This window comes from Etheostoma spectabile, chromosome 19 (assembly GCF_008692095.1).
Source record: "Etheostoma spectabile isolate EspeVRDwgs_2016 chromosome 19, UIUC_Espe_1.0, whole genome shotgun sequence".
Taxonomy (NCBI): domain Eukaryota; kingdom Metazoa; phylum Chordata; class Actinopteri; order Perciformes; family Percidae; genus Etheostoma; species Etheostoma spectabile.
This window is the reverse complement of record NC_045751.1, coordinates 9,534,106-9,559,428: the sequence shown is the minus strand read 5'-3', so window position 1 is coordinate 9,559,428 and position 25,323 is coordinate 9,534,106. Positions and strand designations below refer to the sequence as shown.

The window sequence follows — 25,323 nt, the reverse complement described above, 5'->3', positions numbered from 1 at the left end:
TGAATATTTTGGAGAGTACTTTGTGAGTGTGTGTATCTGCTGTGATTTATGCAAAAAATGTTGTTTTCAATGCAAACAGGTGGAGGAGGAGTATGTGAACCCTCACTCTGTGGAGAGGGTGCCGATGGGCAAATGTCCTCTGAAATGGGGACAGTCCCTGTACATCCTTGGAAACCTTCTGGCCGAGGTGAGCCGTCGTGTCACTAGCTAAATCCTCCTTCAGTTTATGAATAATAACACACTACAGGTGGATTATTTTCTAGAAAAAGTTAAAGCTTCACAAGCTTTTTTTATATTAATGAACGTCTGTTTCATTCAAGCCTTTGCCGAATGAGTTGCTACTAAGTTAATGAAGACTAACGGCACCACTCAACTTTTTCTCAGTATGACTATTTAGAAAGTGGTGTCGTCCGGCGTCTTTCACACGCAGAAACTCAAGCTTAGATAATTACCTCTTCTATCCATCATGTTTTTTAGTCCTCCTTGGCTACTAGCAACAGCGTAAATACATTTAATAAATTACATTTTGATGTTTGAAAGTCTCTATGTTTTGACATAATTGCAGATATAAATGTAATTTTTATACAGAATGAAATATCAAATGTATTTTTGTGCTTGTGTATGTTCCTATTGTGATATGGATCCCCCTGGGTCTGAAATAAAGTTTACACATAAAAACACAAGAGAGAGGGAAACCGACAGGAGAGGCAGCAAGTCAAACCATGACAAGAGGACTGAAGAATATGGCACACTGCTTTTAAAATGCTGAATCCTTTGAATCGAGTTTACATGTTGGCTTAATTTGGACTTGTTTGTTTGTTCTCGATTTAATTCTTATCCAACAAACCAAATTCTCGTTGATTTCGGGACTATGACTTTTTTTTGAAGGGATTTCTTGCACCTGGAGAGATCGACCCTCTAAACCGGCGTTTCTCCACCGTCCCAAAGCCGGATGTGGTCGTACAGGGTGAGTTAACGGCAACCTTAATGTGGTTTCAGTGTGTTGTTTCAGTCCCATACAAGTAGGGCTGGGTACCAAATTCAATTATTATACTCATTTGATTTAATCACAGTCTTTTGCAATTTGTAAATGGCACAAAGCCAAATAAAACTCAAATTAAAAAAGTGACAAAAACCTTTAAAAAAAACAGATTAAAATTTCAATTTCAATTTCAATTTTATTTATAGTATCAAATCACAACAAGAGTTATCTCAAGACACTTTACAGATAGAGCAGGTCTAGACCACACTCCAGAATCCACAAGGACCCAACAGTTCCAGTAGTTTCCTCCAGAGCAAGCAAAGTATAATACTTCAAGAATACATACTTAAGTCAAAGTATAGATACTACAATTACAGTAATGTGTGTAATTGTAAATAGTTGCTTTCCACCTCTGGTTATGTTTAATGTTCTTGTTTCTTTTGTGTTATGATGGATTATTAAATCAAAAAAGTATTGTTCAGGAACCGGTATGGAAGTCTTGGTATTGGTATATTTACCTGTATTATACTTTTTTTTTTTTTTACGATACCCAGCCATACACATTAGTGTGTGGGACTCTCCTAGTGAAATCTGTCTTTTAGTGGTAATAGTTAGGTTTTTTTTTATTTTTTTTTATGCGTGTTCAAACCTTCTCTCCCCTCTCGTAGTGTCAGTTCTGGCGGAGAGCGAGGAGATCAAAGCGCTGCTGCTGAAGAACGGTATAGAGGTGGAAACTGTCGCCGACATCCATCCCATCCACGTGCAGCCCTCCAGCGTCCTCAGCCACATCTACGCCAGACTCGGTAAAACCCCAGAGGACATTTTATTTCTGCTCTTTCTGGGTGAAAAGCTGCGGATCGGAACTTTTTTTTATAAGCAAGGGAAAGGTACTGCTTTTAAACATTAAGATTACATGAAAAATTACAATGTCAGGAACCCACAGAAGGAATGGGTAATCTCTTTTAGACACAAGGGCCCTGTTTGATTAATCAAAACGACCCTTTTAAACCATGCCCCTGGCATCTCGTTAGCATAGCAAGATGCTAACAAGAGACTTCTGCAATGTCAATATAGGAAAAATGTGTTTATCAATAAAAGATGATTTATAAAATCTGGACAACAAATATTTTAATAGCTTAGTAGTTTATGCACTAAAAGGGTATGTGTAAAAGCTTTAGGCCGCCCCCTTAGCTGATTATGCAACTTAATTATTACAATATGTAGTAGGGGGGCCCTGTTCCATCTCTCTCTTAGTTAAGGGGTCCTTGGTTTAAAAAACGTAGAAGACCACTGATCTACTCATTTGTTTCACTCTACAGACCTTTACTCATCCTTTTCCTGCTTTGTTGCAGGTCGTAACCCGAGGCTGGGTCTGTCGGGACGGCCCTACAGGAGAATAGGAGTGCTGGGAACCTCCAAGTTCTACACCATCAGAAACACCCTCTTCTCATTCACACCTCAGGTTAGTAAGACAACTTACGTTGTCTGGGGGTAGGTTCGTTATAGCCAGTAGTGTAAAGTATCCAAGGACATTAATCAAGTAATATACAAATCGACATATTGTCCATCTTCTGCTACTTTGTACTTCTACTCTCTACATTTCACAGGGAAATATTGTCATTTTTTGCTGCGCTGCATGTATGTGAAAACTTTAGTCACTTTGCAGTTTCAGACTTTTACTTTAGTATTTCTACACTCTAGCAATGGTACTTTTATTTAAGTAAGTCCTGAGTACTTCTTCCACCACTGACTTTTAACTTACAATATGTGTTTGCCGATTTGAGAACGTTTTTTAAAGACTATAGATTAGTCCTATAACAGTATATATATTTTTTCTTCTGTGCCTCTGTTTGTCTCATTCCCTCAATGTAAATTATGCCCCCCCCCCTTTTTCTCCCCTAAAACCCTCCAGTTCATCGACCACCAGCAGTTTTACTTGGCGTTGGACAACAAAATGATTGTGGAGATGTTGAGGACGGAAATCTCCTACCTCGCATCCAGATGGAGGATGACCGGACGACCCACCGTCACTTTTCCCATTTCACAGACTATGCTGAGTAAGTGTACACGCACACACACACACACACACACACACACACACAGTCACACCTTGATCCAGAAGGGCTAAAAATGTTTTGCTATCTAAACATAACGCCTTACAAAGTGTAAAAGATGCTTTATGTCCATTTGAAGACTGAAGGGGAGAAGGGTTAGTGTTACAGGAAGCAGCCCATCTGCTGTATTGAACATTTCAATATTTGTGTTGAGCAGAGTGTATGTATTTTGTGTGTGTTTCAGCTGATGAGCACACAAACCTGGACCCTGTAGTGTTGGCCACGCTAAAGAAGCTACAGGATGGATATTTTGGAGGAGCAAGGTGATTCTTTTACAGAGGGGATACCAAGGAGGCCATGTCCCATCAATCAGTCAAACGTTATTTATAGACCACCATAACACAACCGAAGTTGACTAAAATGCTGTACGGAAGAATAAATAAAGACGTAAAGTACACAACTCACACAGGCATAAAATACAAACGGAATACAAACTGGGCCACTGGGCAGCCAGTGGAGTGGGGCTAAAATGGAGGTCCCATGTATTTCTTCTGTGAATTCAGGGGTTTTAAGTAGTGATGGCCAAATGAAGCTTTGTGAACCAGTGTCTTTATTTTCTGAGCCCACTAGATGGCGCTCTCTGTTCAACAATTGGTTGAGAATATACTGAATTGCAATGCCTTAGGCCTTTCTCTTAAAACCAAGAGTCGGATTGACTGCCTCCCTGAGTTGGCCAAAAAAAGTGTCTTGGAACACACCAAAGCAATGCCAACTGCAGCTGATTGGACGACATGTCACGTGGGTCTGGTTTCTCCGAAAATTCAAAGCCAAAATGTCATGGCGGCTTGTTCCGAATACATTCTCATATTTTACTAAAGTAATTCACGGTTCTAGTTCTAAAAACCTTTTAAGTGAGAAATAGGCCATGAATCTGTCTTCATTTCAGATCGACAAAGGTCAGTTGAAAAGATTTTTGTCCAATTTTGAGAGACTCTAGTCACGCTCATCCGGCTCATCATTTCCGGGTTAGCTCTCCACCAATCAGACTGGTCATATGAGTCCGACTGACGCCAGCGCCCCCCTTTAACCGAGCATGTCAGGTCGGCCAAAATAAAAGCCGCCGGCCCCTCCGACCAACGACTGTACGGAACACACCCAACAGACTCGAGTCACCAATTTCGACTGTCCAACAGCGAATAATCGGGTTGGTGTGTCAGGGCAAGTAAACCCTGGTCAACAGGTACAGAACCGATAAACACCAGACAGTAACAGACGTTTCTTCTCTCCAGGATCCAGACGGGAAAGCTGTCGGAGTTCTTGACCACTTCCTGTTTCGCTCACCTGAGCTTCCTGGACGGTAAGGGTTCTGGCAGCATGAGCCACCGCCGCGAAGAGTATGATGATGATGATGATGAGAGTGACGGCGATGGATACGTGCATGAGTTACGTAATGATGATGGTAAGGAGAAAAAAAACAGATGGGGATCGATGGGGAGGAATAGTCACACCAGCGATGGGGAAAAAAATTGTTTTTTTTGTTTTCCATCGTTGGTTTGACCTTTCCTTGTGGTACAAAAAAAAAATCTACACACTAAACTGTTGTAAAACATAAAGGTAAAGCAGTGTTTTGCCTCTATGTACAGGTAATACCATGAATAACTAGGACACTCAAAATTACACATGAACTGCAATATATGTCATTAATTGTAAGTTTATGACATAAAGTTCAAAAAATGTCTGTGTGATTGGTGGAATTTGTCTTCTAACATAGACAAAAAAAAATCCAGGGTGCTCAGGAAGTTCAGAAGGTTTGAAGGTGCTCTCTGGGGTCAGGAATTCAATTAAGTATAGAAAAAAAAGAAGCAAATCCAATGCACTCTTTTTCAAAGATTTTGTAAAAGCCTTCATTGTACCGGCTATTTCATAATAGAAAATTGGAAACTGGATGTCTGTTGCACTCTGAAGAAGGCTGTCTGTGTAGCTACGCGTGGATTGCTTCTCCCTATGTCTTTTAAATTTTCTTTTATGAAATAACCTGTGAAATAAAGGCTTTTTAAATAATTTTGAAGAAGAGTGCCTTGGATTTCCTTGTCTTCTAACATGTCTTATTGTTGCAGCCCATCCAGTCGTCTAATTGTATTTCTCTGTTGTTGAGAGTGATCTCCTTCAGCTAACCCCTTATTTTGAAATCCCCCCCCCCCCCCCAAAAAAAATCAACTAATCTATTAAACTAATAATATTTATTATCTGTGAATTATCTCACCAGAAACATGACAAGACACAAAGTAACCAAAGAGTCTCATTAATCACCACTTCCTTCGTCACTCATCTGTCCCCGTCTCCATCCTCTCTGTGCTGTTCTGTAGCTTTCACTCCGATTTCTCAACCTTGGGCTTTGAGACGCCACGTGGGGTCACATGGTATACATTTTGATTGAAAATGAATCTGTTTGTATCGTGTCATCGTCCATCCCAAAACAAATCCAATTCACATGACCGCTCTCAGCCCAGCTTTGCTTGTGTTGCATTTAAAACATTTTGATCTTAATTTGCTAGTCGTGAAGTTTTGTCATATCTTACGCATGTTTGAACAGGGTGTGTTGTTGCGTTCAGTGCATGTCTGACCTCATTTAAAATACACGCATGTGTAGCGTGGCTTGTCCTACAGCTGCTGATGCCAGTGAATGTGTCTACACATCATCCTAACATCCTCTTTTGCCAGCGTTATTGATTGGGAATGATGACGCTTTGTTGTTATCCTTACAGTTTAAAGGGTCAATTCATCCAAAATCTGGGTGTATGTAGCCATGCAGATATGTCTGTTTTTATTGTTAAAGGTGTTTTTTTTTAAATATCTAATATCACTGCTGCCACCCCAAAGCACTAGAAATATCCTGTAAATAACTCAGCATAAGAGCAGCATGTCTTTAACAAAGATTTAACAAGATACTGGCTAGATACTTGTGAGTATGCTTTGGAGAAAGCTTTGGGGGATTTGGGTGAACAAACTTCTTTTAAATCTACTTGTTAAAATTAAAACAATAAAAACCCTTGTAATTACTTGTAGATATTCATATTTTCATAAATGTGATGGTGTGGTTTAAATGCTAGGGTTCTCTGACTTTTTATACTTAAAAAAGGTGAGTTGAATCTATAGTTTTGGTATTTTATACTTGATAATTCTTTTTTTGCTGCGTGTCTCTTATTGTTTCATTCTTTATCTCCATCCACCACACTTCCACTCTTTTACCCCACCCCCATCTCTGTTCTCTGTCTTGACCTCTGTCCCTTTTTGTCCTCCTCTCCAGAGGCTGACGACCTCGCCCAGTACTTGGACCACCTGCTGGCCCACGCTAGCCCGAAGAAGCCCAAACGGCACGTGGGAGCTCTGGGGAAGTTCAAGGCTTTGGCCACCAAAACCAAGGACATGGTGTCTCTGATGAACAAGGCTCAGGACCTCGACATACAGAGTGAGCGGCTCCAACACAACACCCACAACATCTCACACCCCAAACACCATCTATACAGCATGTAAGGTACTCTCACTGACACCAGACTCCATTGTTTTTGTCCAGATGTCAACATGTACCTGCCGAACAAGCTGTTTCACTCTCCTCAGCCTTCCCTCAACCTGAACCTCCCAGACCCCTCCGCGCTGCAAGGAACCCAGGTGGCTTTTTATATGTGATGTTCTTATGTTTTTTTTTTTAATTCTCTACCAATCATCCAGTGACTGCTTTTAAATGTATAATATTGAATATTGAAAAGATTTGAGCATTTATAAAAGAAAGAAAATTATGAAAACAAGTATATGGGCGGCGGGCGCTAGAGGTCCAAAGGAAGATCATTGTTTACATGTTCCTGTTTAAATCTGTCCAAAATAAAAAATATAACCGCTAGAGCGTTCTTTTTTTTGCAACATAAAGCTAAGGCTTCTGTCTTTTGCACAATTATGTTGTACGCACGCAGGCATCATGTTACCTGACGTCCAGTGCTAAACAGCAGGCGGATAATTTCTATAACAGATGAAACTATCAAAGCGCCTTTCTTTACACTGTGCTCCTAAAAATGTGTATATCTCAAAAACAAAAAAATTTACAGTGTATATAGTTCAAAATAGGGCTGGACGATTAATTGAAAATGTATCAACATCGACATTCTGAAGCTGTTATGAACATATTTTTTTCCTATGACAATAATTTCATTTTCAAAACTTTTTGCTTCAGAAAATGATGATTTAGAACAACGTGATTAATTAATGTTCATTTATCGTCATCAAGGTCAAATGTGCAATTAATTGGGATTTGATTTTTAGGTCATATCAGCTAGCGGCCCTAGTTTAAAAAGTGTTATGGAATGTTTAGTTAATGTTCATTGATCTTTTGGATTAAAATGTTTTGTGTGTGAAATTAGATAAAAACACACGTCCGTTTTTTTCTTGTACTTATGACACAATTTGAATACTTTTAGTAATTATTATGGTTTATTGGCTTACGTAACCTTTTTAGCCTGGTTTGCACTGTTTTTAAGGGATATGAAGCATTTAAAGATACTTTAAATTAAAAGAAATTAACTTTCTTAATATTTTCTCTATAAATAAACATCACAATACGCAAGCATTCCAAAGTAGACACTGGCGGACCTTTTCTATTGCAGAGTTCAAAGGTTTAAACACGAAAGCATAATGTCCACGTGTTCTAGTAGAAACATACAAGTATGAACCTGAAAATGAGCACCGTACCTTTTGACCTTTAACGTCCCACATCTGTCCTCCAGGCTTCAGAGGCGACAGCCTCAGCAAAGGCCGTCATCCCCACAGACGCCAGCGGAAACGTCGACCACGGCGCTTTGGTCCAGCTGTTGAAAGACACCCAGAGTCTCCAGGACCAGGGTGATATACTCTACATCCTCTTCAAAGACAAGTGAGAGACACTGTTTGAGTGAGCTGTATCGGAACCGGTCTTAAAATGGTAGCTGATTCATAGAAGCAAACATTTTTCGAATGTGTGCAGCATTTTGCTCGGTGGTAGAGTGGTCGCCCCTCAACCACTCGATTGGCAGTTCGATCCCAGGCTCCTTTGACCACATGTCAAAGTGTCCCTGAGCAAGACACTGCACTCCATGTTGCTCCCCTGATGCTGTACCTACAGCTGTCCACTGCTCCTAATACTTAGGATGAGTTAAATGCAGTAATTAAATTTCACTACATTGTACTGTGTGAATGTGACAAGTAAAAATACTTTACGTAGTTTTTTTTCTTTTTCTTTTTTTTTTTTTTTTTTTTAAATGGCCAAGAAAACAGACGAGGTCTTCTCAGCTGCACACTTCTTTATCTTCTTTTATTAGTATTTTAGTGATTTCATCTCCGAATTCTTTCTGTAAATCCCCGTATTAGCAGAAATGTTGTTGTATTTTTAAGATCAGCTTGTAGACCTTGAAAACGAGAGACAAAAAGCTGATAATCCTCTTGTTCTTTCTTCAGCATAAGGCATAATTAGTTCCTGTGTAGTTTTTTATGTTTATCACTTTACCTTTAAATGATGTCCATGTCTCTGTCTGAGCAAGCTATGCTTAAACATAAATCCTTAAAATGATTGCTATAGATATATATACTATATACACAGAATTCCAACAGAATATGAAAAACATACTGTAAATGGCAATGCAGCAAAAATGCAGGTATTACAAAGTGTCGTGTCTTTTTTTAGTTAATTCACAGTATGATCATCTTTAGAATTCCTACTTAAGGAAGGCTAAATCAGTACAGTTAGCCATAGGGAAAGCGTTATTTGGCAAAAAAGTTGACAATCTGCTGTTTTTGTTTTAATCACAGGGGCATGGACTGGGACACTCATCTGCACGGTAAAGGCTCTACAGTGAGATCGCTGCTCTCTGACCTGTATGAGAAGGCAGGGGAAGTCAAACACTGGGGCCTTATCAGGATGATCTCTGGCATGCTGAAGAAGAAGGTGGAGGAGCTTGACTCGGTACGACACACAATTTGTTAAGAGCAGCTACAGACAACCACACGCATACATACACAAAACACAAAACACAAGCGTACATACTGTGGAGGTCTACAACCTATAGAGTAGTTATCCATGTCCATATCTACTATATTCTATCTACACACACACACACACACAAAAACAGTTACATATAAAATAGGGTGACATTCAGTGAATAAACTTTCACTTTGCCAAAGAGGTTAGGTTTTCATTTAGTCAGTGTAATGTGTTCATGGGCAGAAGAAGACCGAGCCTCATTTGAATTACCGGTAGTGTGTACTTAAGCAAAATATATATATATAGAAGAGGACAAAACTGCTCTAAAAGGGACGTTTACAGGGCAGTAAAACGTGCTCTAGTTCATTGGCGTTTCTTTAAACCAATCACAATCGTCTTGGGCGGTGCTAATCGCCGGATGGAGCCTGGTGCCGCTGCAAAATAGACTCAGGAAGGAACTTGTTTTGGTGGAACATGTGCATGTTCAATGGTAGTTTTAGTCGTGCAACAGAAAGCTCAGATTGGACAGATAGTCTAGCTAGCGGTCTGGATTTACCCTGCAGAGATCTGAGGACCAGGTAACCATAGTCCTCAGAAATCCACCGGAGTTTAAAATTCCAACACAAAGAAAGCGCAAGGTGACAGACATCCGGCCGGAAGAGTGAAATCCGGCGGAATTTCCGGCGGCACCGAAGCAATCCCTGAAGAACATTGATATACACTACATAAAATGTTACTGAAATACATTGTTTGGGGTGTAAAGTTCTCTGCTCTCCAAATGCTATCAGGTTTTAAATTCATACACAATGACACAAAAACCATCTGTACCGTCTGTGTATCATTTTTTTGGGTCATTATGTTTTTTAAAGGATGTCTTCTCTCTTATATTCCTAAACATGCCTGCCTATCGATTTGTTATTAGTTATATACTGTATCTGTAGTCTCATAAACAACCTATCTCTTTTCTGATTGGTTGTGATCTGTGGGTAGGCGTGCTCTGACTTGCTGGCGCATCAGAAGCACCTGACGGTGGGTCTGCCTCCGGAGCCCCGAGAGAAAACCATCACGGCTCCCATACCTCCAGACCAGCTGGCCGCGCTCATAGACGAGGCCAGCGAAAACAACATCAGCGTGGCCATTCTCACTCAGGTGACTCACATCCTCCACCATCACCATGTGGGAGTTTGTCCTCCTGCCTTCCTCTTTAATCTCTCTCTCCGTCCTTCAGGAGATCATGGTGTACCTGGCTATGAGCATAAGGACTCAGCCCAGTCTGTTCAGCGAGATGTTCAGGCTCCGTATCGGTCTCATCATCCAGGTCATGGCCACTGAACTGGCCCAGTCGCTCAACTGCTCAGGTAAGGAAAAAAGAGAAGAAGAAGATGATACTTTATCTAACACGCATATTTTCTTCTCCTAACGCCACCAACGGCCTTGGCTACAAGCCCAAAGTGAGTGAGCTTGGAAAACAGTACTAAACTTAAATTTGGTAGATTCATGCCACTGACACAACAAGCCACAGCGTTGATTAGGTTACACCTTTCAAACACAAAGTTGCAAGTCACCACTACCTTTTCCCATTAGCTTAGCCCATGTCACAAGTACAATTCAGGATACCTTGTCAGCTTAATAACTGGATGTAATTTCATGCGTTCTCTGGCATTTAAGCCACTGAAAGGTAGTAACAACAAGCTCCCTTTGCTAGCTAATGCTATAATAACATTAACCAACCGCGTTTGCGGTGTATCCTGAAATAGAGTTCAATTCATCATAATTAGCTCACCAATAAAACACACTCTATAGTACAGTGTCTTCACAACTAGCTGTGGATGAAGCTGCATGTCTTCAAATACCAGACATAATAAAGTCGAAATAACGGGGCTAGTTTACTCTGACTGGCTACAATTTGAAACAATTGACGGGGGGAGTCCCCCCTCCCCCCTGCCCTTCTTGAGATGGTACTGGCTATAGCATTCAGACTAGAACTGGAGCACAGAGAGAGGAGAAGTAGAGAGGAGGGAGATAGAGAGAGGAGATGAGAAGCTGAGGACGAATGAACAGAGAGGAGAGACCAAGAGAAGAGAAGCTGAGGACGAAGGAACGGAGAGAAGAGAAGCTGAGGACGAAGGAACAGAGAGAGGAGAGACAGAGAGAAGAGAAGCTGAGGACGAAGGAACAGATAGAGGAGAGACAGAGAGAAGAGAAGCTGAGGACGAAGGAACAGATAGAGGAGAGACAGAGAGAAGAGAAGCTGAGGACGAAGGAACAGATAGAGGAGAGACAGAGAGAAGAGAAGCTGAGGACAAAGGAACAGAGAGAGGAGAGACAGAGAGAAGAGAAGATGAGGACGAAGGAACAGAGAGAAGAGAAGCTGAGGAAGAAGGAACAGAGAGAGGAGAGACAGCGAGACAGGGAAAGTAGACCATATTATTCCTTCTTGAGTCTTTTTAACAAGAACTTATATTAATGTACAAATTGAATAGTGATTATGTGACTTATGAGAGAACAACCAGTGATACCCTTGGTACCATCAAATGATGGCCTATAGCAATGTCATCAGGATACACATACACCGGTAGGCCGTGGCCCACCTTACCAGTGACCACGTCGTCAATTTATAGTTTAACCTTCTCTTTTTTTTACCCCTGAATGTAAGCAAATTGTAAAAAATGTCCATTTACAAGCTCCCAAAACCCATAGTTCCAGCAAAGTATGACATTTGCATGTGCATGTGTGTGCATGTGTGTGCATGGTTGTGCGTGTGCGTGTGCGTGTGTGTGGTGTGTGTGTGTGTGCGTGGTGGGGCGGCGCTGTGTGTGTGTGCGCGTGCGTGCAGGAGAGGAGGCTACAGAGAGTCTGATGAGCCTCGACCCATCAGAGCTGAAGAATCTCCTCCACCACATCCTCAGCGGGAAAGAGTTTGGAGTGCAGTGCAGCGGTCAGTCCATCTATCATGGCAACCAATCAAATGCTGTATTGCACACACAGCCAATCACATTCTTAATCACATCCTACCCCCCCAACCCTCCACAGTTAGAGAGCTGGATACCGGCGTCAGTTCTGCCATTTCCATCCATCAACTGGGCAACGTGGGCGCCACCAAGAGCGAGAGAGCCGGCATCAGCAAACTGAAGAGCGACATGAAGATGGTAGGAGCCCTGTGGGAGCTGCTCATTTCAGCAAAAAGAGAGCCACATTTTCCTTTTTTTAAAAGCAAATCTTTAAAGTGCATTCAAAAGAGGAGCTAGAGAGCTGTTTATCACTGAACAGATGGACTATCAGAATAGTTGTACGTGCTGTTGACTTTGATAGACGGCTGGTGGGAAAAAAAGAGATGAAAGAAGGTCCTATTTTGAAACTATTGTGTTTTTTTGGCAAACTGACTCTTGTCTTTTCACAGCTGGAAGACAGCTTGTCTTTGAAGGATCCGTGTAAATGACGATGAATCAGATTAGGGGGTAATTCACCTGGCTGATGCTGATGGGGAAACATTGTGGAAAGAGGCGAGCTGCATCAGACGAGAAATAATGAAGAAAAACTGTACAGCTGGTTGTTAAACAATTGAGGTTTAGATGGCCAATGTCGATGATTGCTATTGGGAAAAAAAAAATCATTAAAAGCTGGAATATTAAGTAATTGTTGAGGTGGAGTTTCAGATTTAAAAAAATCATGAGAGCAGCTTGTTGACTTGGTTTCTGTGTTGCAGGCGGAGCACAGGTTGTCCTTGTCGGATCCATTTAAGGTGATGATAACACAAAGAAATATTATCTATCGCAATTTTATATCTATTTCTTCTTTCTTTCTATTTTAAGTGAACTATAAAACCAGAATATGCTGTAGGTGTTAATTCACCTTCAGTGTGAACATCACCAATCAGATCAGATTAATTAGAATGGCTGTCCTTGTTTCTGTCAGCTACCAGTGGAATCTGTCCCAGAGCTTTCAGCTGCTTTCACACGGCCTTCATCACCAGATGGAGGATGCTCGTTTGTGGATGTTCAAACGTTTCAGACTCCTCGTCCACGTTGGACAGCTGTTGAAAAAGCAGTCGACCATCGTGGTTCACTTAATCAGCTTTTTCCGCAGCTTCCAACTTGAGTTGAACTTGTTTTGTCAACTTCTATTTATCCAAAATCAGAATAGAACTGAAAACACTTTGTCTATTTATTCTGCGTGCAAAAAGGCAGAATTTAGTCTTCGGTTTGCATGTGGAAAAACAGCTTTTAAAAGGGAGTGAAAATAACTGTAAAGCTCAACTTTTAGGCCAACGTGAATGTTGAAAGCTATAATAATAATAGAAAGTTTGAACATACACCGGGCAAACTCCATCTGCTGATTAAGATCAATCAATCAAACAAGCGTGCTTTGAGTCGAGACTGCTTCGCTGTTTCCTAGGTCACAAGTGAATTGTCAAGCTCGACCTCTAAATGCTGCTTGTTTTGTCTTCTTTGTTTTGATCCAGGAGCCCCGGTTGTCTCTGACAGATCCGGCCCCGGAGGTGATGATGATGATGATGATGATGGTGATGTTAGAAGAGTTATTTCACCTGGCTGTGGAGTTATTGTGGTTGTTATTAATGTGTCATTGGCTTTTGCTTTGGAAAAAGGAATATGACTCTGCAACGGATTGTAAACAGATGCAATTTAGGGTTGGAGCGTTGCAGTTCATTGTGTTTCGTGTGTTGCAGATGGACCAAAGTGTGTCTTTGACTGACTCAGTTAAGGTGATGATGATGATGAGGTTTGATTGTGGTAAATCCGCCGTGGGTGAAGTAAATCGAAAACTAAGACCTAATTTTTGTCATTGCGTTGAACATTTTCTTCAGGTGCAGATTCAGGGCGATTTCAGGTTTTCTTTGTCAGAGCTGATCAAAGTGATGATGATGATGTGATGATGATGAGGTGGTGGTGTCAGGGATTTGACTTTTTGTACAGTAGCTAATTGAAAATGGTTTGACTTGAATCTTTTATTATCCTTGACCTGAGGATCTATAACCTAAAAGGGTCTGGCAGGCTTAAACGTCAGTGTGACATTAACATACACAAAAAGGCTGTTATTTTTAAGTAATAATGCAGGTTTTGTACTTGGTTTTCCGTAGAACTGCACAAATATCCTTTTTTTTCAAGATTATTTTTTGGGGCATTGTAGGCCTTTATTATGCAGGACAGCTGAAGATGTGAAAGGGGAGAGTTAGAGGGAATGACATGCAGCAAAGGGCCGCAGGTGCCTTATATATATATATATATATATATATATATATATATATATATATATATATATATATATTCTTTTTTTATCGTCATTGCAGTATAGGCACAACAGCAGGCACAATAAACACATTGCGAAAGGGCTACCACAAATTGCAAAACACACTCCGATTTTTTGTGTAATCAGTAAATATCAGTAATGGTGCCTTTATGTATTCAATTTTGAATTTGTTCAATACAATCATGTTGGAAATTTGATTAAAACTCAAGTTATTTTTGTATTTTTTGTATTCTAGCAGAATACTGAATGCAGCAGAAATGCCGAACTGAGTACCTACTTTAATATTGGTTTATTAATCTCAAGTAATATCGTCATTGCAATATTCCAGAACGTTATCGCATGTTACGTTACATTACATAGCTGATTCTTTTATCCAAAGCCACTTGCAATTGCTATAAATGTCAGAAGTCGCACGCCTCTGGAGCAACTAGGGGTTATCTGTCATATGCATATTTTCCTCATATTGTACTGCCTTAGTTATCGTTCTAAGCCGGTTTGTAGGAAGTCTGTAACGCAGAGTGGATTTTTTTGTTTTTTTTGTCTCTCTATTTCAGCTGGACCAGTCACTGACCTTCTCGTGCAAGGTGACAACAATAACAACATTTAGTTGTGGATTTCTGTCTTAATTTATCTGAAATAATATAAATATTAACATTGTCTAAAAGTCATGGAGCCGATCATATAAGCGGTTAACACTCAACGCTGCTTTGGGGCTGCTGAGTTTCAGTCTTGCAGAGCTGAAACTTCAATCTGAGTTGCTAATAATTCTTCACTGATAGTAAAGCTCCAACTAATGGTTGTTTTCTTATCAATCTGCCGATTAGTCTCTTGAGTAATTGTTAAACATAATGCCAAAAAAAAGTAACAAATGGTATTTTGTTGAGCAGTCACGGAAGGTGTTGTCATTACTTAGAATTACTCACGGGGGAGACAGAAACTCTGCACTATATTTATTTTGTGTGCCTATTTTGAAGCCATCCTAACCGTCAAACAGGCTGTTTTTTGGATATTCATCAGTTTTCTTATTTTCTATCCATTTTTTATTGCCTAACCTCATTGCTATCATTTCCCATCCTGATTCCTGCATGCTGCGACTCTTAATTTAGCAATCTAAGAAGGCACAGTCCACTGGGTTTGGGGTTGTTTTGTCGTCATCGCTGTTTTCATCTTGTCCAGTTCTGTGTTTTTCATTTTGTGCATTTTTTTCCCTTTTCTGCCTCTCAGAGCATGCGATCTCAGTCTCTGGACATAGAAAGCTTTGAATCTGGGGTAAAGATTTATCTATTAAATAATAATAATTAAATATATAAGATATTTCTGACATTTTTTGTTGTTGTTGTGGTAACGTTAAACACCTCACGTAATGGAGTACAATACAAGCCAACCATTTTCATCATCAGTGAGGTCAGATTGGCAGTCTACTGAATTGCTTCATGCCTTCTATAAAAGGATGAGGATGCTGTTCTTCCACAACAAACAAGAGCTTTTAAGATGATTTTTTTTCTTCATTTTGTCGGCTGTGGCAGCGGTACAAGATGCAGTCCATAGAATCTCTGGACATTCCCGAATGCTTGCCGGTCGCCAAGGATTCCAGACACGGCCAATGGCTGCGCAGGAGGCGTCTGGACGGAGCCTTGAACCGAGTCCCTGTGGGCTTCTACCAGAAGGTCTGGAAGATCCTGCAGAAGGTGGGTTTCAAACTGCTTTTTCACTTTGATTTTACATGATTCGTCACCGTTTTTAATTTTGTAGAGCATGTACATAAGCCTGCGATAAAAGTCATAAAAGTGGCAGGAAGTAGATTTTCTACACACAATTCAAATAAATATGGTACAAAATGTGTAAAGCAACAGTTAAGAAAATAATTTGGTTCAATGTTGTTGTTTTTTTTTTACGTAAAGTAATGCCCATACAAAACCATTGTCTTCTAGTGCCACGGTTTGTCCATAGAAGGATTTGTCCTCCCTTCTTCAACCACCAGAGAGGTGAGAGATCCACTTTATTATCGTCAACTGAAAAATACAACGTAGTGACATCTTAACGACTGTGATTTTTGCCAATCTGATGCTATCTCCTTTGCCCTCCTCCCCAGGTTTTTTTTATTCACACTTTACAATTCAAAGCCACAGCCTAGGTTTGGGGTTTGAATAGCATTTGATCAAATCTCAAACCCTTGGGAAGTCAGAGCAGCACAGGAATGAAATGTGTTTACTTAGATGTACATTACATGTTGCATGTTTAGAGAAACAAATCAAAATCAGCACCAGGTTGTGTTCAGTCAAATGAAAGACGTCTGACAATATCTTAGCTTTATCCTCTGAATTTCCCCTCCAGATGACACCAGGAGAGATCAAATTCTCCGTCCACGTGGAGACAGTTCTGAACCGTGTCCCTCAGCCTGAGTACCGGCAGCTGCTGGTGGAGGCCATCCTGGTGCTCACCATGCTGGCCGATGTGGAGATCCCGAGCATCGGCTCCATCATCCACGTGGAGAAGATCGTCCACATGGCCAACGACATGTTCTACAAGGATCAGGTGAGCAGGACATCAAAAGACACAAATCCAGGAGTCACGTTTTGAAACTCCATACTAACCTGTGGGTATGGGTGTGTGTCCGAAATTCCATACTAAGGTGGGCTGGTGGTTGTCCAGATATACTTTTAATAGATAGGTGAGTCTCAATTTTGGTATTCGAAAATATGTGTTTTGTTTTTCCTTCAATGCAGTAAAAAAGTTGAGATGGATTCAACTTTTCGAGAAATGCAAACATATCTCCTGCATTCCCCCTGAAATATACACCTACAGTATGTCCGAAATCTTACTATGAAACCAATAGTACGCATACTATATCCAGTGAAATACAAACGTACACAGTTACAGTATGTACAGTATGCAAATACTGGACACTACGCCGGCAAAACTTTCCCACAATGCAATGCGGTAGCACAACGTTCGCAAAAGACAGACAGCAACCAAGACAGCTCTGTAACTTCAATAACGCTCTAATTTACATTTCTACATATTAAAATCTGTGATGTTGTCACCTGCGACTGGCGTTCTAGTTTTTTTTACCTTTTTCAACAATTTTAAGAATTATCTGGCGGTGCCACTAGAGCACAGGTCGGCAGGGGTCGTTTCCGGGGTTCACATGGTTACGCGTCTCCAACGGCAGGGAGGCTCCCAGGAAGTAACCTGGAAAATCTCAGCTTAGTGCGTCCGATAAGACCCACACTTCTGTTTATTTACAACCAAAGTATGTTGAACAATGGTGTACATATTGAGTATGTAGTGCAGCGAATGCATTTTCGGACACAACCAAGATGTGGTTCTTCCTCCCTCCTCTAGAGAGACCTGGGAGCGGAGGAGCACTTCCTGGAGCGGGACCCGTCCACCGGAGTGTGCAGGCTGCTGTACGACAGCGCCCCGAGTGGCCGCTTTGGGAGCATGACCTACCTCACCAAGGCCGTGGCGGCGTACGTGCAGGACTTCCTGCCCAGCGGGGCGTGTGCGGTGCAGTGAGAGCACGAGCCACGAAACCAGAGCAGGGGTAAAACCGCTAAAAAAAGCTAAAACATGCAACAGTTTTCACATTAAAGTAACAATAAAATAACGGTACATAAATATGTACATTTCACTATGTGTGTTAGTGCAGAGTGTAACAGAAAGACGCATGTTACAGTATGTTTTATTTATAGGCTTAATGTGAAGATCTTATGATGATCTGTGATGTGTTTTTAGATAAAAAACTTTGTGTTGAAGGGGCATCGACACCGGTTTAGTCCCTGGTGTTTCGGCGTCCTTGTCCCCATGGCAACCCACTCTTTGTCTGTGCAAAGGTCACAGGTATATCATTTTATTTGGGGAAAAGGGGGTTCAGAAATTTCTTAAAACACTGCAGGCACTATGGCATTAATACACATGTGTTGTAGTGAGTATTTACAGCAGCAGAACAGGTAACTCAAAATGAACTACAAGGCCCATGTTCATTTTTTAAATAGTTTTTGAACAACATCGGAGCTCTATAGACCAATTTGGAGTGGACGTTGAAGTTACGTAATTGCAATTGCATTGCATGTGCATTATGATGGCATAAAAACAGCCCAAACCACGGTAAATATACTGTTTATCACAGTACATCCATGGTTTTTTAGGGACGACTTTCTTATAATACATCTGCGGGGATAGCTGGCAAGTTTCTTAGCTAGCGTGAGTTTTTTCCACCATGTTTTAATGCTACGTTGGTTACAGAAAATGAGCCAAACAGCCGACTGGTGAACAGCAGCGGTGCTAGTTCAGCCCTAACGTTAGCTTATCCGTCTTCGGATATAGATATAGAATACCACCAGACTTCTCCTTATATTGGCAAAGGTCAACTTCCATCCACTACTCATGGAGGTCTGAATTAAGAATTTCTTTTGAGAAGACAGTTGATTGTATTCATTTTATCAGTGGAAATCAATGTGATATGACCCTCATAACGTATGTTGGTTTTTTGTTATTTTACAGCAGAGTAATCACTGATTTATATGAACTTTCAGTCCCAATACACAGTTTTCACACGTTTTTACCGTATGTTATAATTTATCAGCTCACCAATAACTTTGGATACATAAAATAACAAACCATCAGCGACTTTACCTGTAAATTTAACAAAATCTCATCTAATCAAATGTGTTACCTTACCTCATTATTACCTAAAACTCATGTCACTTCCAATCCTACATGCTGTATGATGTACAAAATAATGACAAATACTTAGAGATTATCTACAGACTATTTATTTATAGTTTCTAAATAATAATTAAAGAAAGTTAAAAATAGAGGTGTCTTAAAGAGGACTGTTTGGGAGATTTCTTGAATGCCTTAACATTGACACGATTGTAAAAGTATGTGTGTGATTGAAACAACACGAGTGCTGTTTTATTTTTAAATGTGAAAAAAAGAAGCAAATTAAGATATTATGTAGTAAGTAAAACAACCATGTTTTTTAACAGATAAAATAACTTTTATCTTCAAGTGTTTTCAGCATGCCGTGTACTTGGTTTGAATGCTGTGATTCCGAAGTCAGTTTAGTAAGTGCAGTTCAGGTTTCTGTCCTCATAAGAACGGAACGGCCTTAATTTACTTTAATCTGCAAAACTGTGATTTTGTTGTTGGTTATTCGCAGCAAAACTTAGACGTTTACTCATATTTTACATGTTCCCTTTAAGTGTGTGCTGCACAACAGTTTGAAGGATAGTGTCTAGTGTATTTTAAGAATAATGCCTCTTGGTTAATGTACAATAACCGACTGATCGATCAGTTATTTTGTGATATCAGAAGATATGAGCGCCACACTCCATGTGAAAACAAGCAATCATGTCGCAATGTGTGAGGAACTTCTCTACATAACAACAAACCCTGAACAGAAAGGAAGCATTGGTTTCTGTGTTACTGTATAACCGTGTCTGCTGAGCAACGAATGGATGTTTTTCTTGTTTAGTTGTCTAGTAATTCTGTAATAAAAGTGAGAAAACACATAGTTTCTGAGCATTTGTTATCCAACGGTCCCCGTTTAAGAAAAGTGAAGATGAATTATGACCAAGAAAGTCATAAGAAATCATGTCCAGGCACTCAAGGTTGGTTACAATAAGGCCATCAAATAAATAGGGCCAGAAATTACAAATACAGCAATGTGGGTTTGCTTGAGCCTTCCTTAGGGTGTGGTCCCCATTTAATGTTCACCTACTAGCTTTTTCTGGAGCGTTCAACTGTCTCGAGCTCTCTCTTTTGCTTGATTTTTTGAAACATTTGAAAGTTTGTGTGTAATTATTTTTTTGTTGGATGTTAAAAGATATAGCAGTTGCTCATTTATCTTAAAAAGAAATAAAAAACTAACAGTAATTACGTTTTTATTTTTAGATTTTTTTTTCCCCCAAACCTCTTCAGAACTCAAAACAATTTAATAGTCAAGTAACAAGGACCTCTCCAACCCCTTCTCTAACCTGAAGCTTTCATTAAAGGAGGTCAGACTGTAACTGCAGTCACAGTGACGAAGTGAGGGCATCCAGTAGGTGGTGCTACATGTGCACAGCTTCTAGTTTTTATTTTTTTATTTTAGTGTCATGAGTTAATGGCTCTGGGTCAGTCATTCTCAACATTGTATCTGCTGTGTATGAATAGCATGTATCATAGCAGAGTCAGTGAGAGATATGTTGTTTCTGTTGCATTTCCAAAAACACTTCATAGCCAGATTCAAGGTTTATTTTGCCAGTTTGTATTTTTTAAACAAAACTGACTTTCTGTAATATTGTGTGGTGTATATAGTTATAATCCAAGTATTATATTTTCTGTTCTGCTATCGTTCTGTGGCTACTGCCATCATCCAGATTGCTGCCAAGGACTGTTATGTTTATTCTTCTCTTATCTTTGTCAGTTGCTTCTGTTTTCCAACTCAGTGTAAAGCTACAGGGTGAAGGCTTTTGTGGAGCAAGAGTAGGTCAATGGGATAGAGGGGAAATCCCCAAGTAGGCCTATTTTGCCTTTTATTTGATAGCAGACAGTAATACCACCTTTTAACAAGCAAAGCAGAAATGTCCGAACTACATAGCAACTGTTATTTGATATCATTTTCTTCAGGTCATCCCAAAAAGTTAATCGGAAAACAAAAAATTACGAGATGGATTTAAAAAAAAAAGAGCAGCTCCACAACAGGACAATCTTATGTATTCTCTGGAGAAATCTGTCAAAATGAAACATGGTTTGACTCCGGAGCTTCTTTTCAACTTGAGTCCCCAAAGCAAAGTTGGAAACCGAGAAGGAATGTTACTCAAAGCCTGACAAACTGAATATAACAGCTCTGTAGTTGCCTTTTAACACATATGGTCTCCTTAGAGCTTTATTGGATTTCCCTTTTGACTGTGACTGTGCATGTTTGAGTATAAACAATCAAGGGGTCAGAGTAGGGTGACCACCTGCTAATAAGCCCAAGGGGGGACAAGTGGTATGTTTCTGAGGGACAATGTGGGACACTGCCTGGCGAAGCGGTGCCCCCCCCCCCCCCCCCACGGGCAGGCTCACTAATACTGGTTTACCCATTTCTAGCACCTTGCATAGTATATTAATAATGCCCTATGCCCCTGAACATGTGTAACTGCTGATGTAAGCTCATGAATAGAACCAATGTGTATTTTTTTCTAAATAAAGATTAATATTTGAAATCTCATACAATTATAATATAATTGACAGATGCACTTCCACTTACGATTTACTTTAGCTATTTAATTTTATTTTTCATTACAATTTATTCACTTTAAATACATTATAATATAAAATTATATGACTAACAGGAATTGTAGTTGCTCAACACCACAGGAACAGTTTAAACTAAAGAGTCTTCCCAGTCTTCCTTGTACCCACCTTCTCTTTCTAACTGATGGTGGGGGGGTCTCAGACTGCTCAGACTCGGGCTCTTTCTCCAGTTTTTGAATTGGAAAGCGCGTTCCTAAAAGTCCCTTCCCAGTGTCTGGTATGCACGTGCCTGCGCTGTCATGACAACGAATCGGAGGGATTTTAACTATTTGTCTGATTTAAAGTCTTATTCTGGACATTCTGGCTGATAGTGACGTTTAGAAGTCAGAGAGACTAAATCCGTTCAGATCACAGATCATCTCCAGTGTGTTGTTAATTAAAATCAGATCATCAGATCGCATGTAGAGCACTTTGAGAGCTACAATTAAAACTAGAGACTGTTCCAGCTGATATGTGGGTCTGATTATATTTTATTAAATCGGAATCGCACCACAGTGTTAAAGTCACTTCCTGTTCTGGAATCGGCTGGAAACTGCCCGACTTTACCGCAGCTTTTAGTGTCCCCCCCCACCACCCCCCGGCTGCTGCCGCCTGCTCTCGTCTACTTTACAGGCGCAGTTCATGTCCAACGAGCCTAATGTTCGTTTGGCTGCCTCGGGCTCCAAGATATAGAGAGACCAACTTTTTTTTTTGAGCAAGCATTGATTATGCGTGACACGGTCTCAATTTGCGGGACGCGTGAATTGGGCTTCAAACGCTGTGCGCGCACGCGCTACGCGGGACGGGTGGTCACCCTAGGTCAGAGACCAGACGTGTCTCCCGACATGAAATTTCAAGTAATTTCAGATATGCTTAAAACACAGCTTTCCAACTATTTTTCTGTAGGGCCCCATTTTTGTAGTTACAAGTATTTTCAAGCCCCTAAACAAGGATTACATCTTAGGCTGGTGGGAAAATCATTAGTATCTTGTATTTGTGATGAACCACAAAAGATTTAAATATTGACGTGATACAATTGGATAAAGTTTGTGATGATTATAATAAAGAGCTGGCACGCCTAAAAAAGCAAGCTTTTTCATGAGAAATAAGTAGGAACTAGTTATATTCTCAAAGTACATGCAAAATCTATATATAAAACAGCTCAAAATGAAAACATTTAGAATATTTAATGTTTACTATATATATGTATGTGTGTATATATGTTATATATGTATGTGTGTATGTGTGTGTATATATAGTGTGTGTGTGTATATATATATATATGTGTGTGTGGTGTGTGTTGTGTGTGGTATATATATATGTTGTGTGTGTGTGTGTATATATATATATATATATTATATAATATATATGTTGTATTGTGTGTGTGTAGTATATAAGTTGTAAGTGGTGTATTAATATAGATATATATGACTCTTATTAATAGCATAACAGACTCTGTGTGTGCTGTATATTAAGTTTTGATGGGTTATCAATGACCAAAGCTGATCAAATATTAACTGCGTCTATGTGTCAAAAAACAAACAAAGATTTGTATGAAAATTGATAGTTTGCAGCAATGCACACACATCACAAACTCCGATCAAGAAAAGTTAAAGAACAAATTTTTCTATTTTGTGCTGAGCAACAAAAAAAAAATCAATGAGTTTGCGAGAAAAATTATGCCTTGGGAATCATACTAATTACCAATATTACCGTTTGAAGGAAAAAGATTTTAAACGACATTTTTTTGCTACCCCAGATGGCTTCTGAGCCTGACAGCAACAAAACTGAAACAATATGAGTTTTTTGGCGAAAAATGTATGAGAATTTGGGATCATTACGTAATTAGCATCTATAATAAACCCTGTTTGGGCATTGTATCTTTTACCCGGTGCAGTTTTGAGCTACCGCACAGGATAGCTTCTTAACACTGACGCCAGAAAGGTACCGTGCAACTATGGATTGTTTTTTTCTTCCTTTGAGAAGTTGTAGAAATGATCATGCTGTATGTAAAAATCCAGTAGTTTCATGGTTTTCTATCCACATGCGTACAGGACGGATATAAAGTGAAACACGACGCAGAAAAGTTACAGGTCTAACATATCGGATTGCCATTGTTATTTACTTTCCTTTTGAGGAGCTTTAGAAATGATCATGTTCTGTTACTTACTAACATATCCAATACATTTCAATCAGGTTTCTGCCAAAAACATAGTACAGAGACGGCATTAGTAAGAGTGACCACCGACATTCTTATGCATTCAGACAGGGGAACATTCCATGCTCATTTTACTTCATTTGACAGCTTGCATTTGACACCATCAATCATATTATTTTTTTGGACAGGCTGAATAAATGGGTTAGTATTTCTGGCACTGCCTTAAACTGGTTTTGTTCTTATCTGTCAAACTGATATTTTAATGTATGTTTAAATCATGTGTCCTCTTCAGCGTTCCTTCAGTGTGGAGTCCCTCAGGGATCAGTCCTGGGTCCAATCCTCTTCTCATTATACAGGTTTCCTTTGGGTTATCTTTTCAGTTTGTTTTACATCATTGTTATGCAGATGATACCCAGGTTTATTTCTCTGCCAAACCTATTAACCAACTTTCCTCTCTACATGACTGCTTAGCTGTCACCAAGGACTGGATGACTCTCAATTTCCTGCACCACCTAAACCCGGACAGAACAGAAATTCTTTTAGTTGGACCTGAAAACTTTGTCACTTCTGTTGATAAATTTATCACCCAATTTCAGTCTTATGTGAAACCCACTGCTATGAATTATTGTCTGTGATCAACATACTAAGTCACATACTAAGCTTATCCAGTTGGTGCCGGTTGGGGGTATGATGAACAGTGGCAATTATGGCAACACAAAAGACAATGAAACTATGACTATAAATAACAATTTGTAGCAGTTCATGGCAATAGTAGGGCATAGTAGGGCACAACAGCCTTTCTCTAAAGTGCTAAATCCCTTATGCTGTATTCTAAACTTCATTTGTATTGTTTAACTCATGTTTCATATTACTTATTTCCTCACATGTATTGTACATATGTGTGTGAAGCACTTTGTAACTGTGTGTTTTTAAAACTGCTATATAAATGTTATATATGTTACTTACTTAAAGCTTATAGATATATGTTAATGTTTGGGATAGAGAGTAAATTAATATGCCTCTCAACTGTTGCCCCAACCCTATTCAATGCTACTTTAAAAGTTCAGGTAAAAGTTCAGGTAAATTATCTAACTTCATTCATTGGTTAGGTCAACAGCAACACACATTGCATTGTCTGTACTGGATGTTTGAACAGTGTCTGCAGTTACTGCTGAGGAAGAGAGGCCACAGACCAGCTGCATGTTGGCTCAATGAAGCAGGAAGATTTGTCAATTTTAAGTAAATAAAAGTAAATTGTAATTGTACTCTCCTAAAATAAAATAAAAATGATATGCAGATCTAGCAGAAGCTTGTTGTAAACCCAAATGGAAGTTTCCCAAAACACATAAAAGCAGAGAAAAGCTTGAGCTATTTCAAAACGAAATGTTGAAAGTATGTACACATATTCTGGATCAGCTGTACCTTAACCCTCAACAATATATACAAAATCATAGATTTTGTGTAAATCCCTTTCTTAAAGACAGCCAACCTGCCTGTGTCTGTTGCTGTCTGGCCACTGCCCCTTATCACCATGTCAACTGAAAAACTTTCACACACAGTGACATGTTGGCTAGTAAAGCTTGTATGT

The 25,323-nt window shown here is 39.8% G+C and overlaps 1 protein-coding gene across 13 annotated transcripts in view; it reads left to right on the top strand.

Annotated features, from left to right (window-relative positions):
* The window catches only part of phka1a (phosphorylase kinase, alpha 1a (muscle)), a 33,118-nt gene extending 13,293 nt beyond the window's left edge, over nucleotides 1–19,825 (top strand). Inside the window, exons 12-35 of one of the 13 annotated variants that reach the window (XM_032499394.1) lie at nucleotides 80–187; nucleotides 889–967; nucleotides 1,651–1,785; nucleotides 2,335–2,444; nucleotides 2,895–3,039; nucleotides 3,281–3,359; nucleotides 4,326–4,393; nucleotides 6,344–6,505; nucleotides 6,611–6,705; nucleotides 7,812–7,957; nucleotides 8,869–9,022; nucleotides 10,031–10,189; nucleotides 10,269–10,398; nucleotides 11,877–11,978; nucleotides 12,074–12,189; nucleotides 12,747–12,782; nucleotides 13,503–13,538; nucleotides 13,728–13,763; nucleotides 14,863–14,892; nucleotides 15,533–15,577; nucleotides 15,835–15,996; nucleotides 16,240–16,293; nucleotides 16,643–16,843; nucleotides 17,654–19,825. In XM_032499394.1, coding sequence (XP_032355285.1) covers nucleotides 80–187; nucleotides 889–967; nucleotides 1,651–1,785; nucleotides 2,335–2,444; nucleotides 2,895–3,039; nucleotides 3,281–3,359; nucleotides 4,326–4,393; nucleotides 6,344–6,505; nucleotides 6,611–6,705; nucleotides 7,812–7,957; nucleotides 8,869–9,022; nucleotides 10,031–10,189; nucleotides 10,269–10,398; nucleotides 11,877–11,978; nucleotides 12,074–12,189; nucleotides 12,747–12,782; nucleotides 13,503–13,538; nucleotides 13,728–13,763; nucleotides 14,863–14,892; nucleotides 15,533–15,577; nucleotides 15,835–15,996; nucleotides 16,240–16,293; nucleotides 16,643–16,843; nucleotides 17,654–17,827 — 2,562 coding nt within the window. In that variant the 3' untranslated portion in view covers nucleotides 17,828–19,825. Of the gene's footprint in view, nucleotides 1–79; nucleotides 188–888; nucleotides 968–1,650; nucleotides 1,786–2,334; nucleotides 2,445–2,894; nucleotides 3,040–3,280; nucleotides 3,360–4,325; nucleotides 4,496–6,343; nucleotides 6,506–6,610; nucleotides 6,706–7,811; nucleotides 7,958–8,868; nucleotides 9,023–10,030; nucleotides 10,190–10,268; nucleotides 10,399–11,876; nucleotides 11,979–12,073; nucleotides 12,190–12,440; nucleotides 12,598–12,746; nucleotides 12,783–13,502; nucleotides 13,539–13,727; nucleotides 13,764–14,862; nucleotides 14,893–15,532; nucleotides 15,578–15,834; nucleotides 15,997–16,239; nucleotides 16,294–16,642; nucleotides 16,844–17,653 lie in introns of those variants that run through there. The other 12 variants (XM_032499386.1, XM_032499389.1, XM_032499388.1 and 9 more) reach the window with 12 other exon arrangements.
* Nucleotides 19,826–25,323: the final 5,498 nt, after the last annotated feature.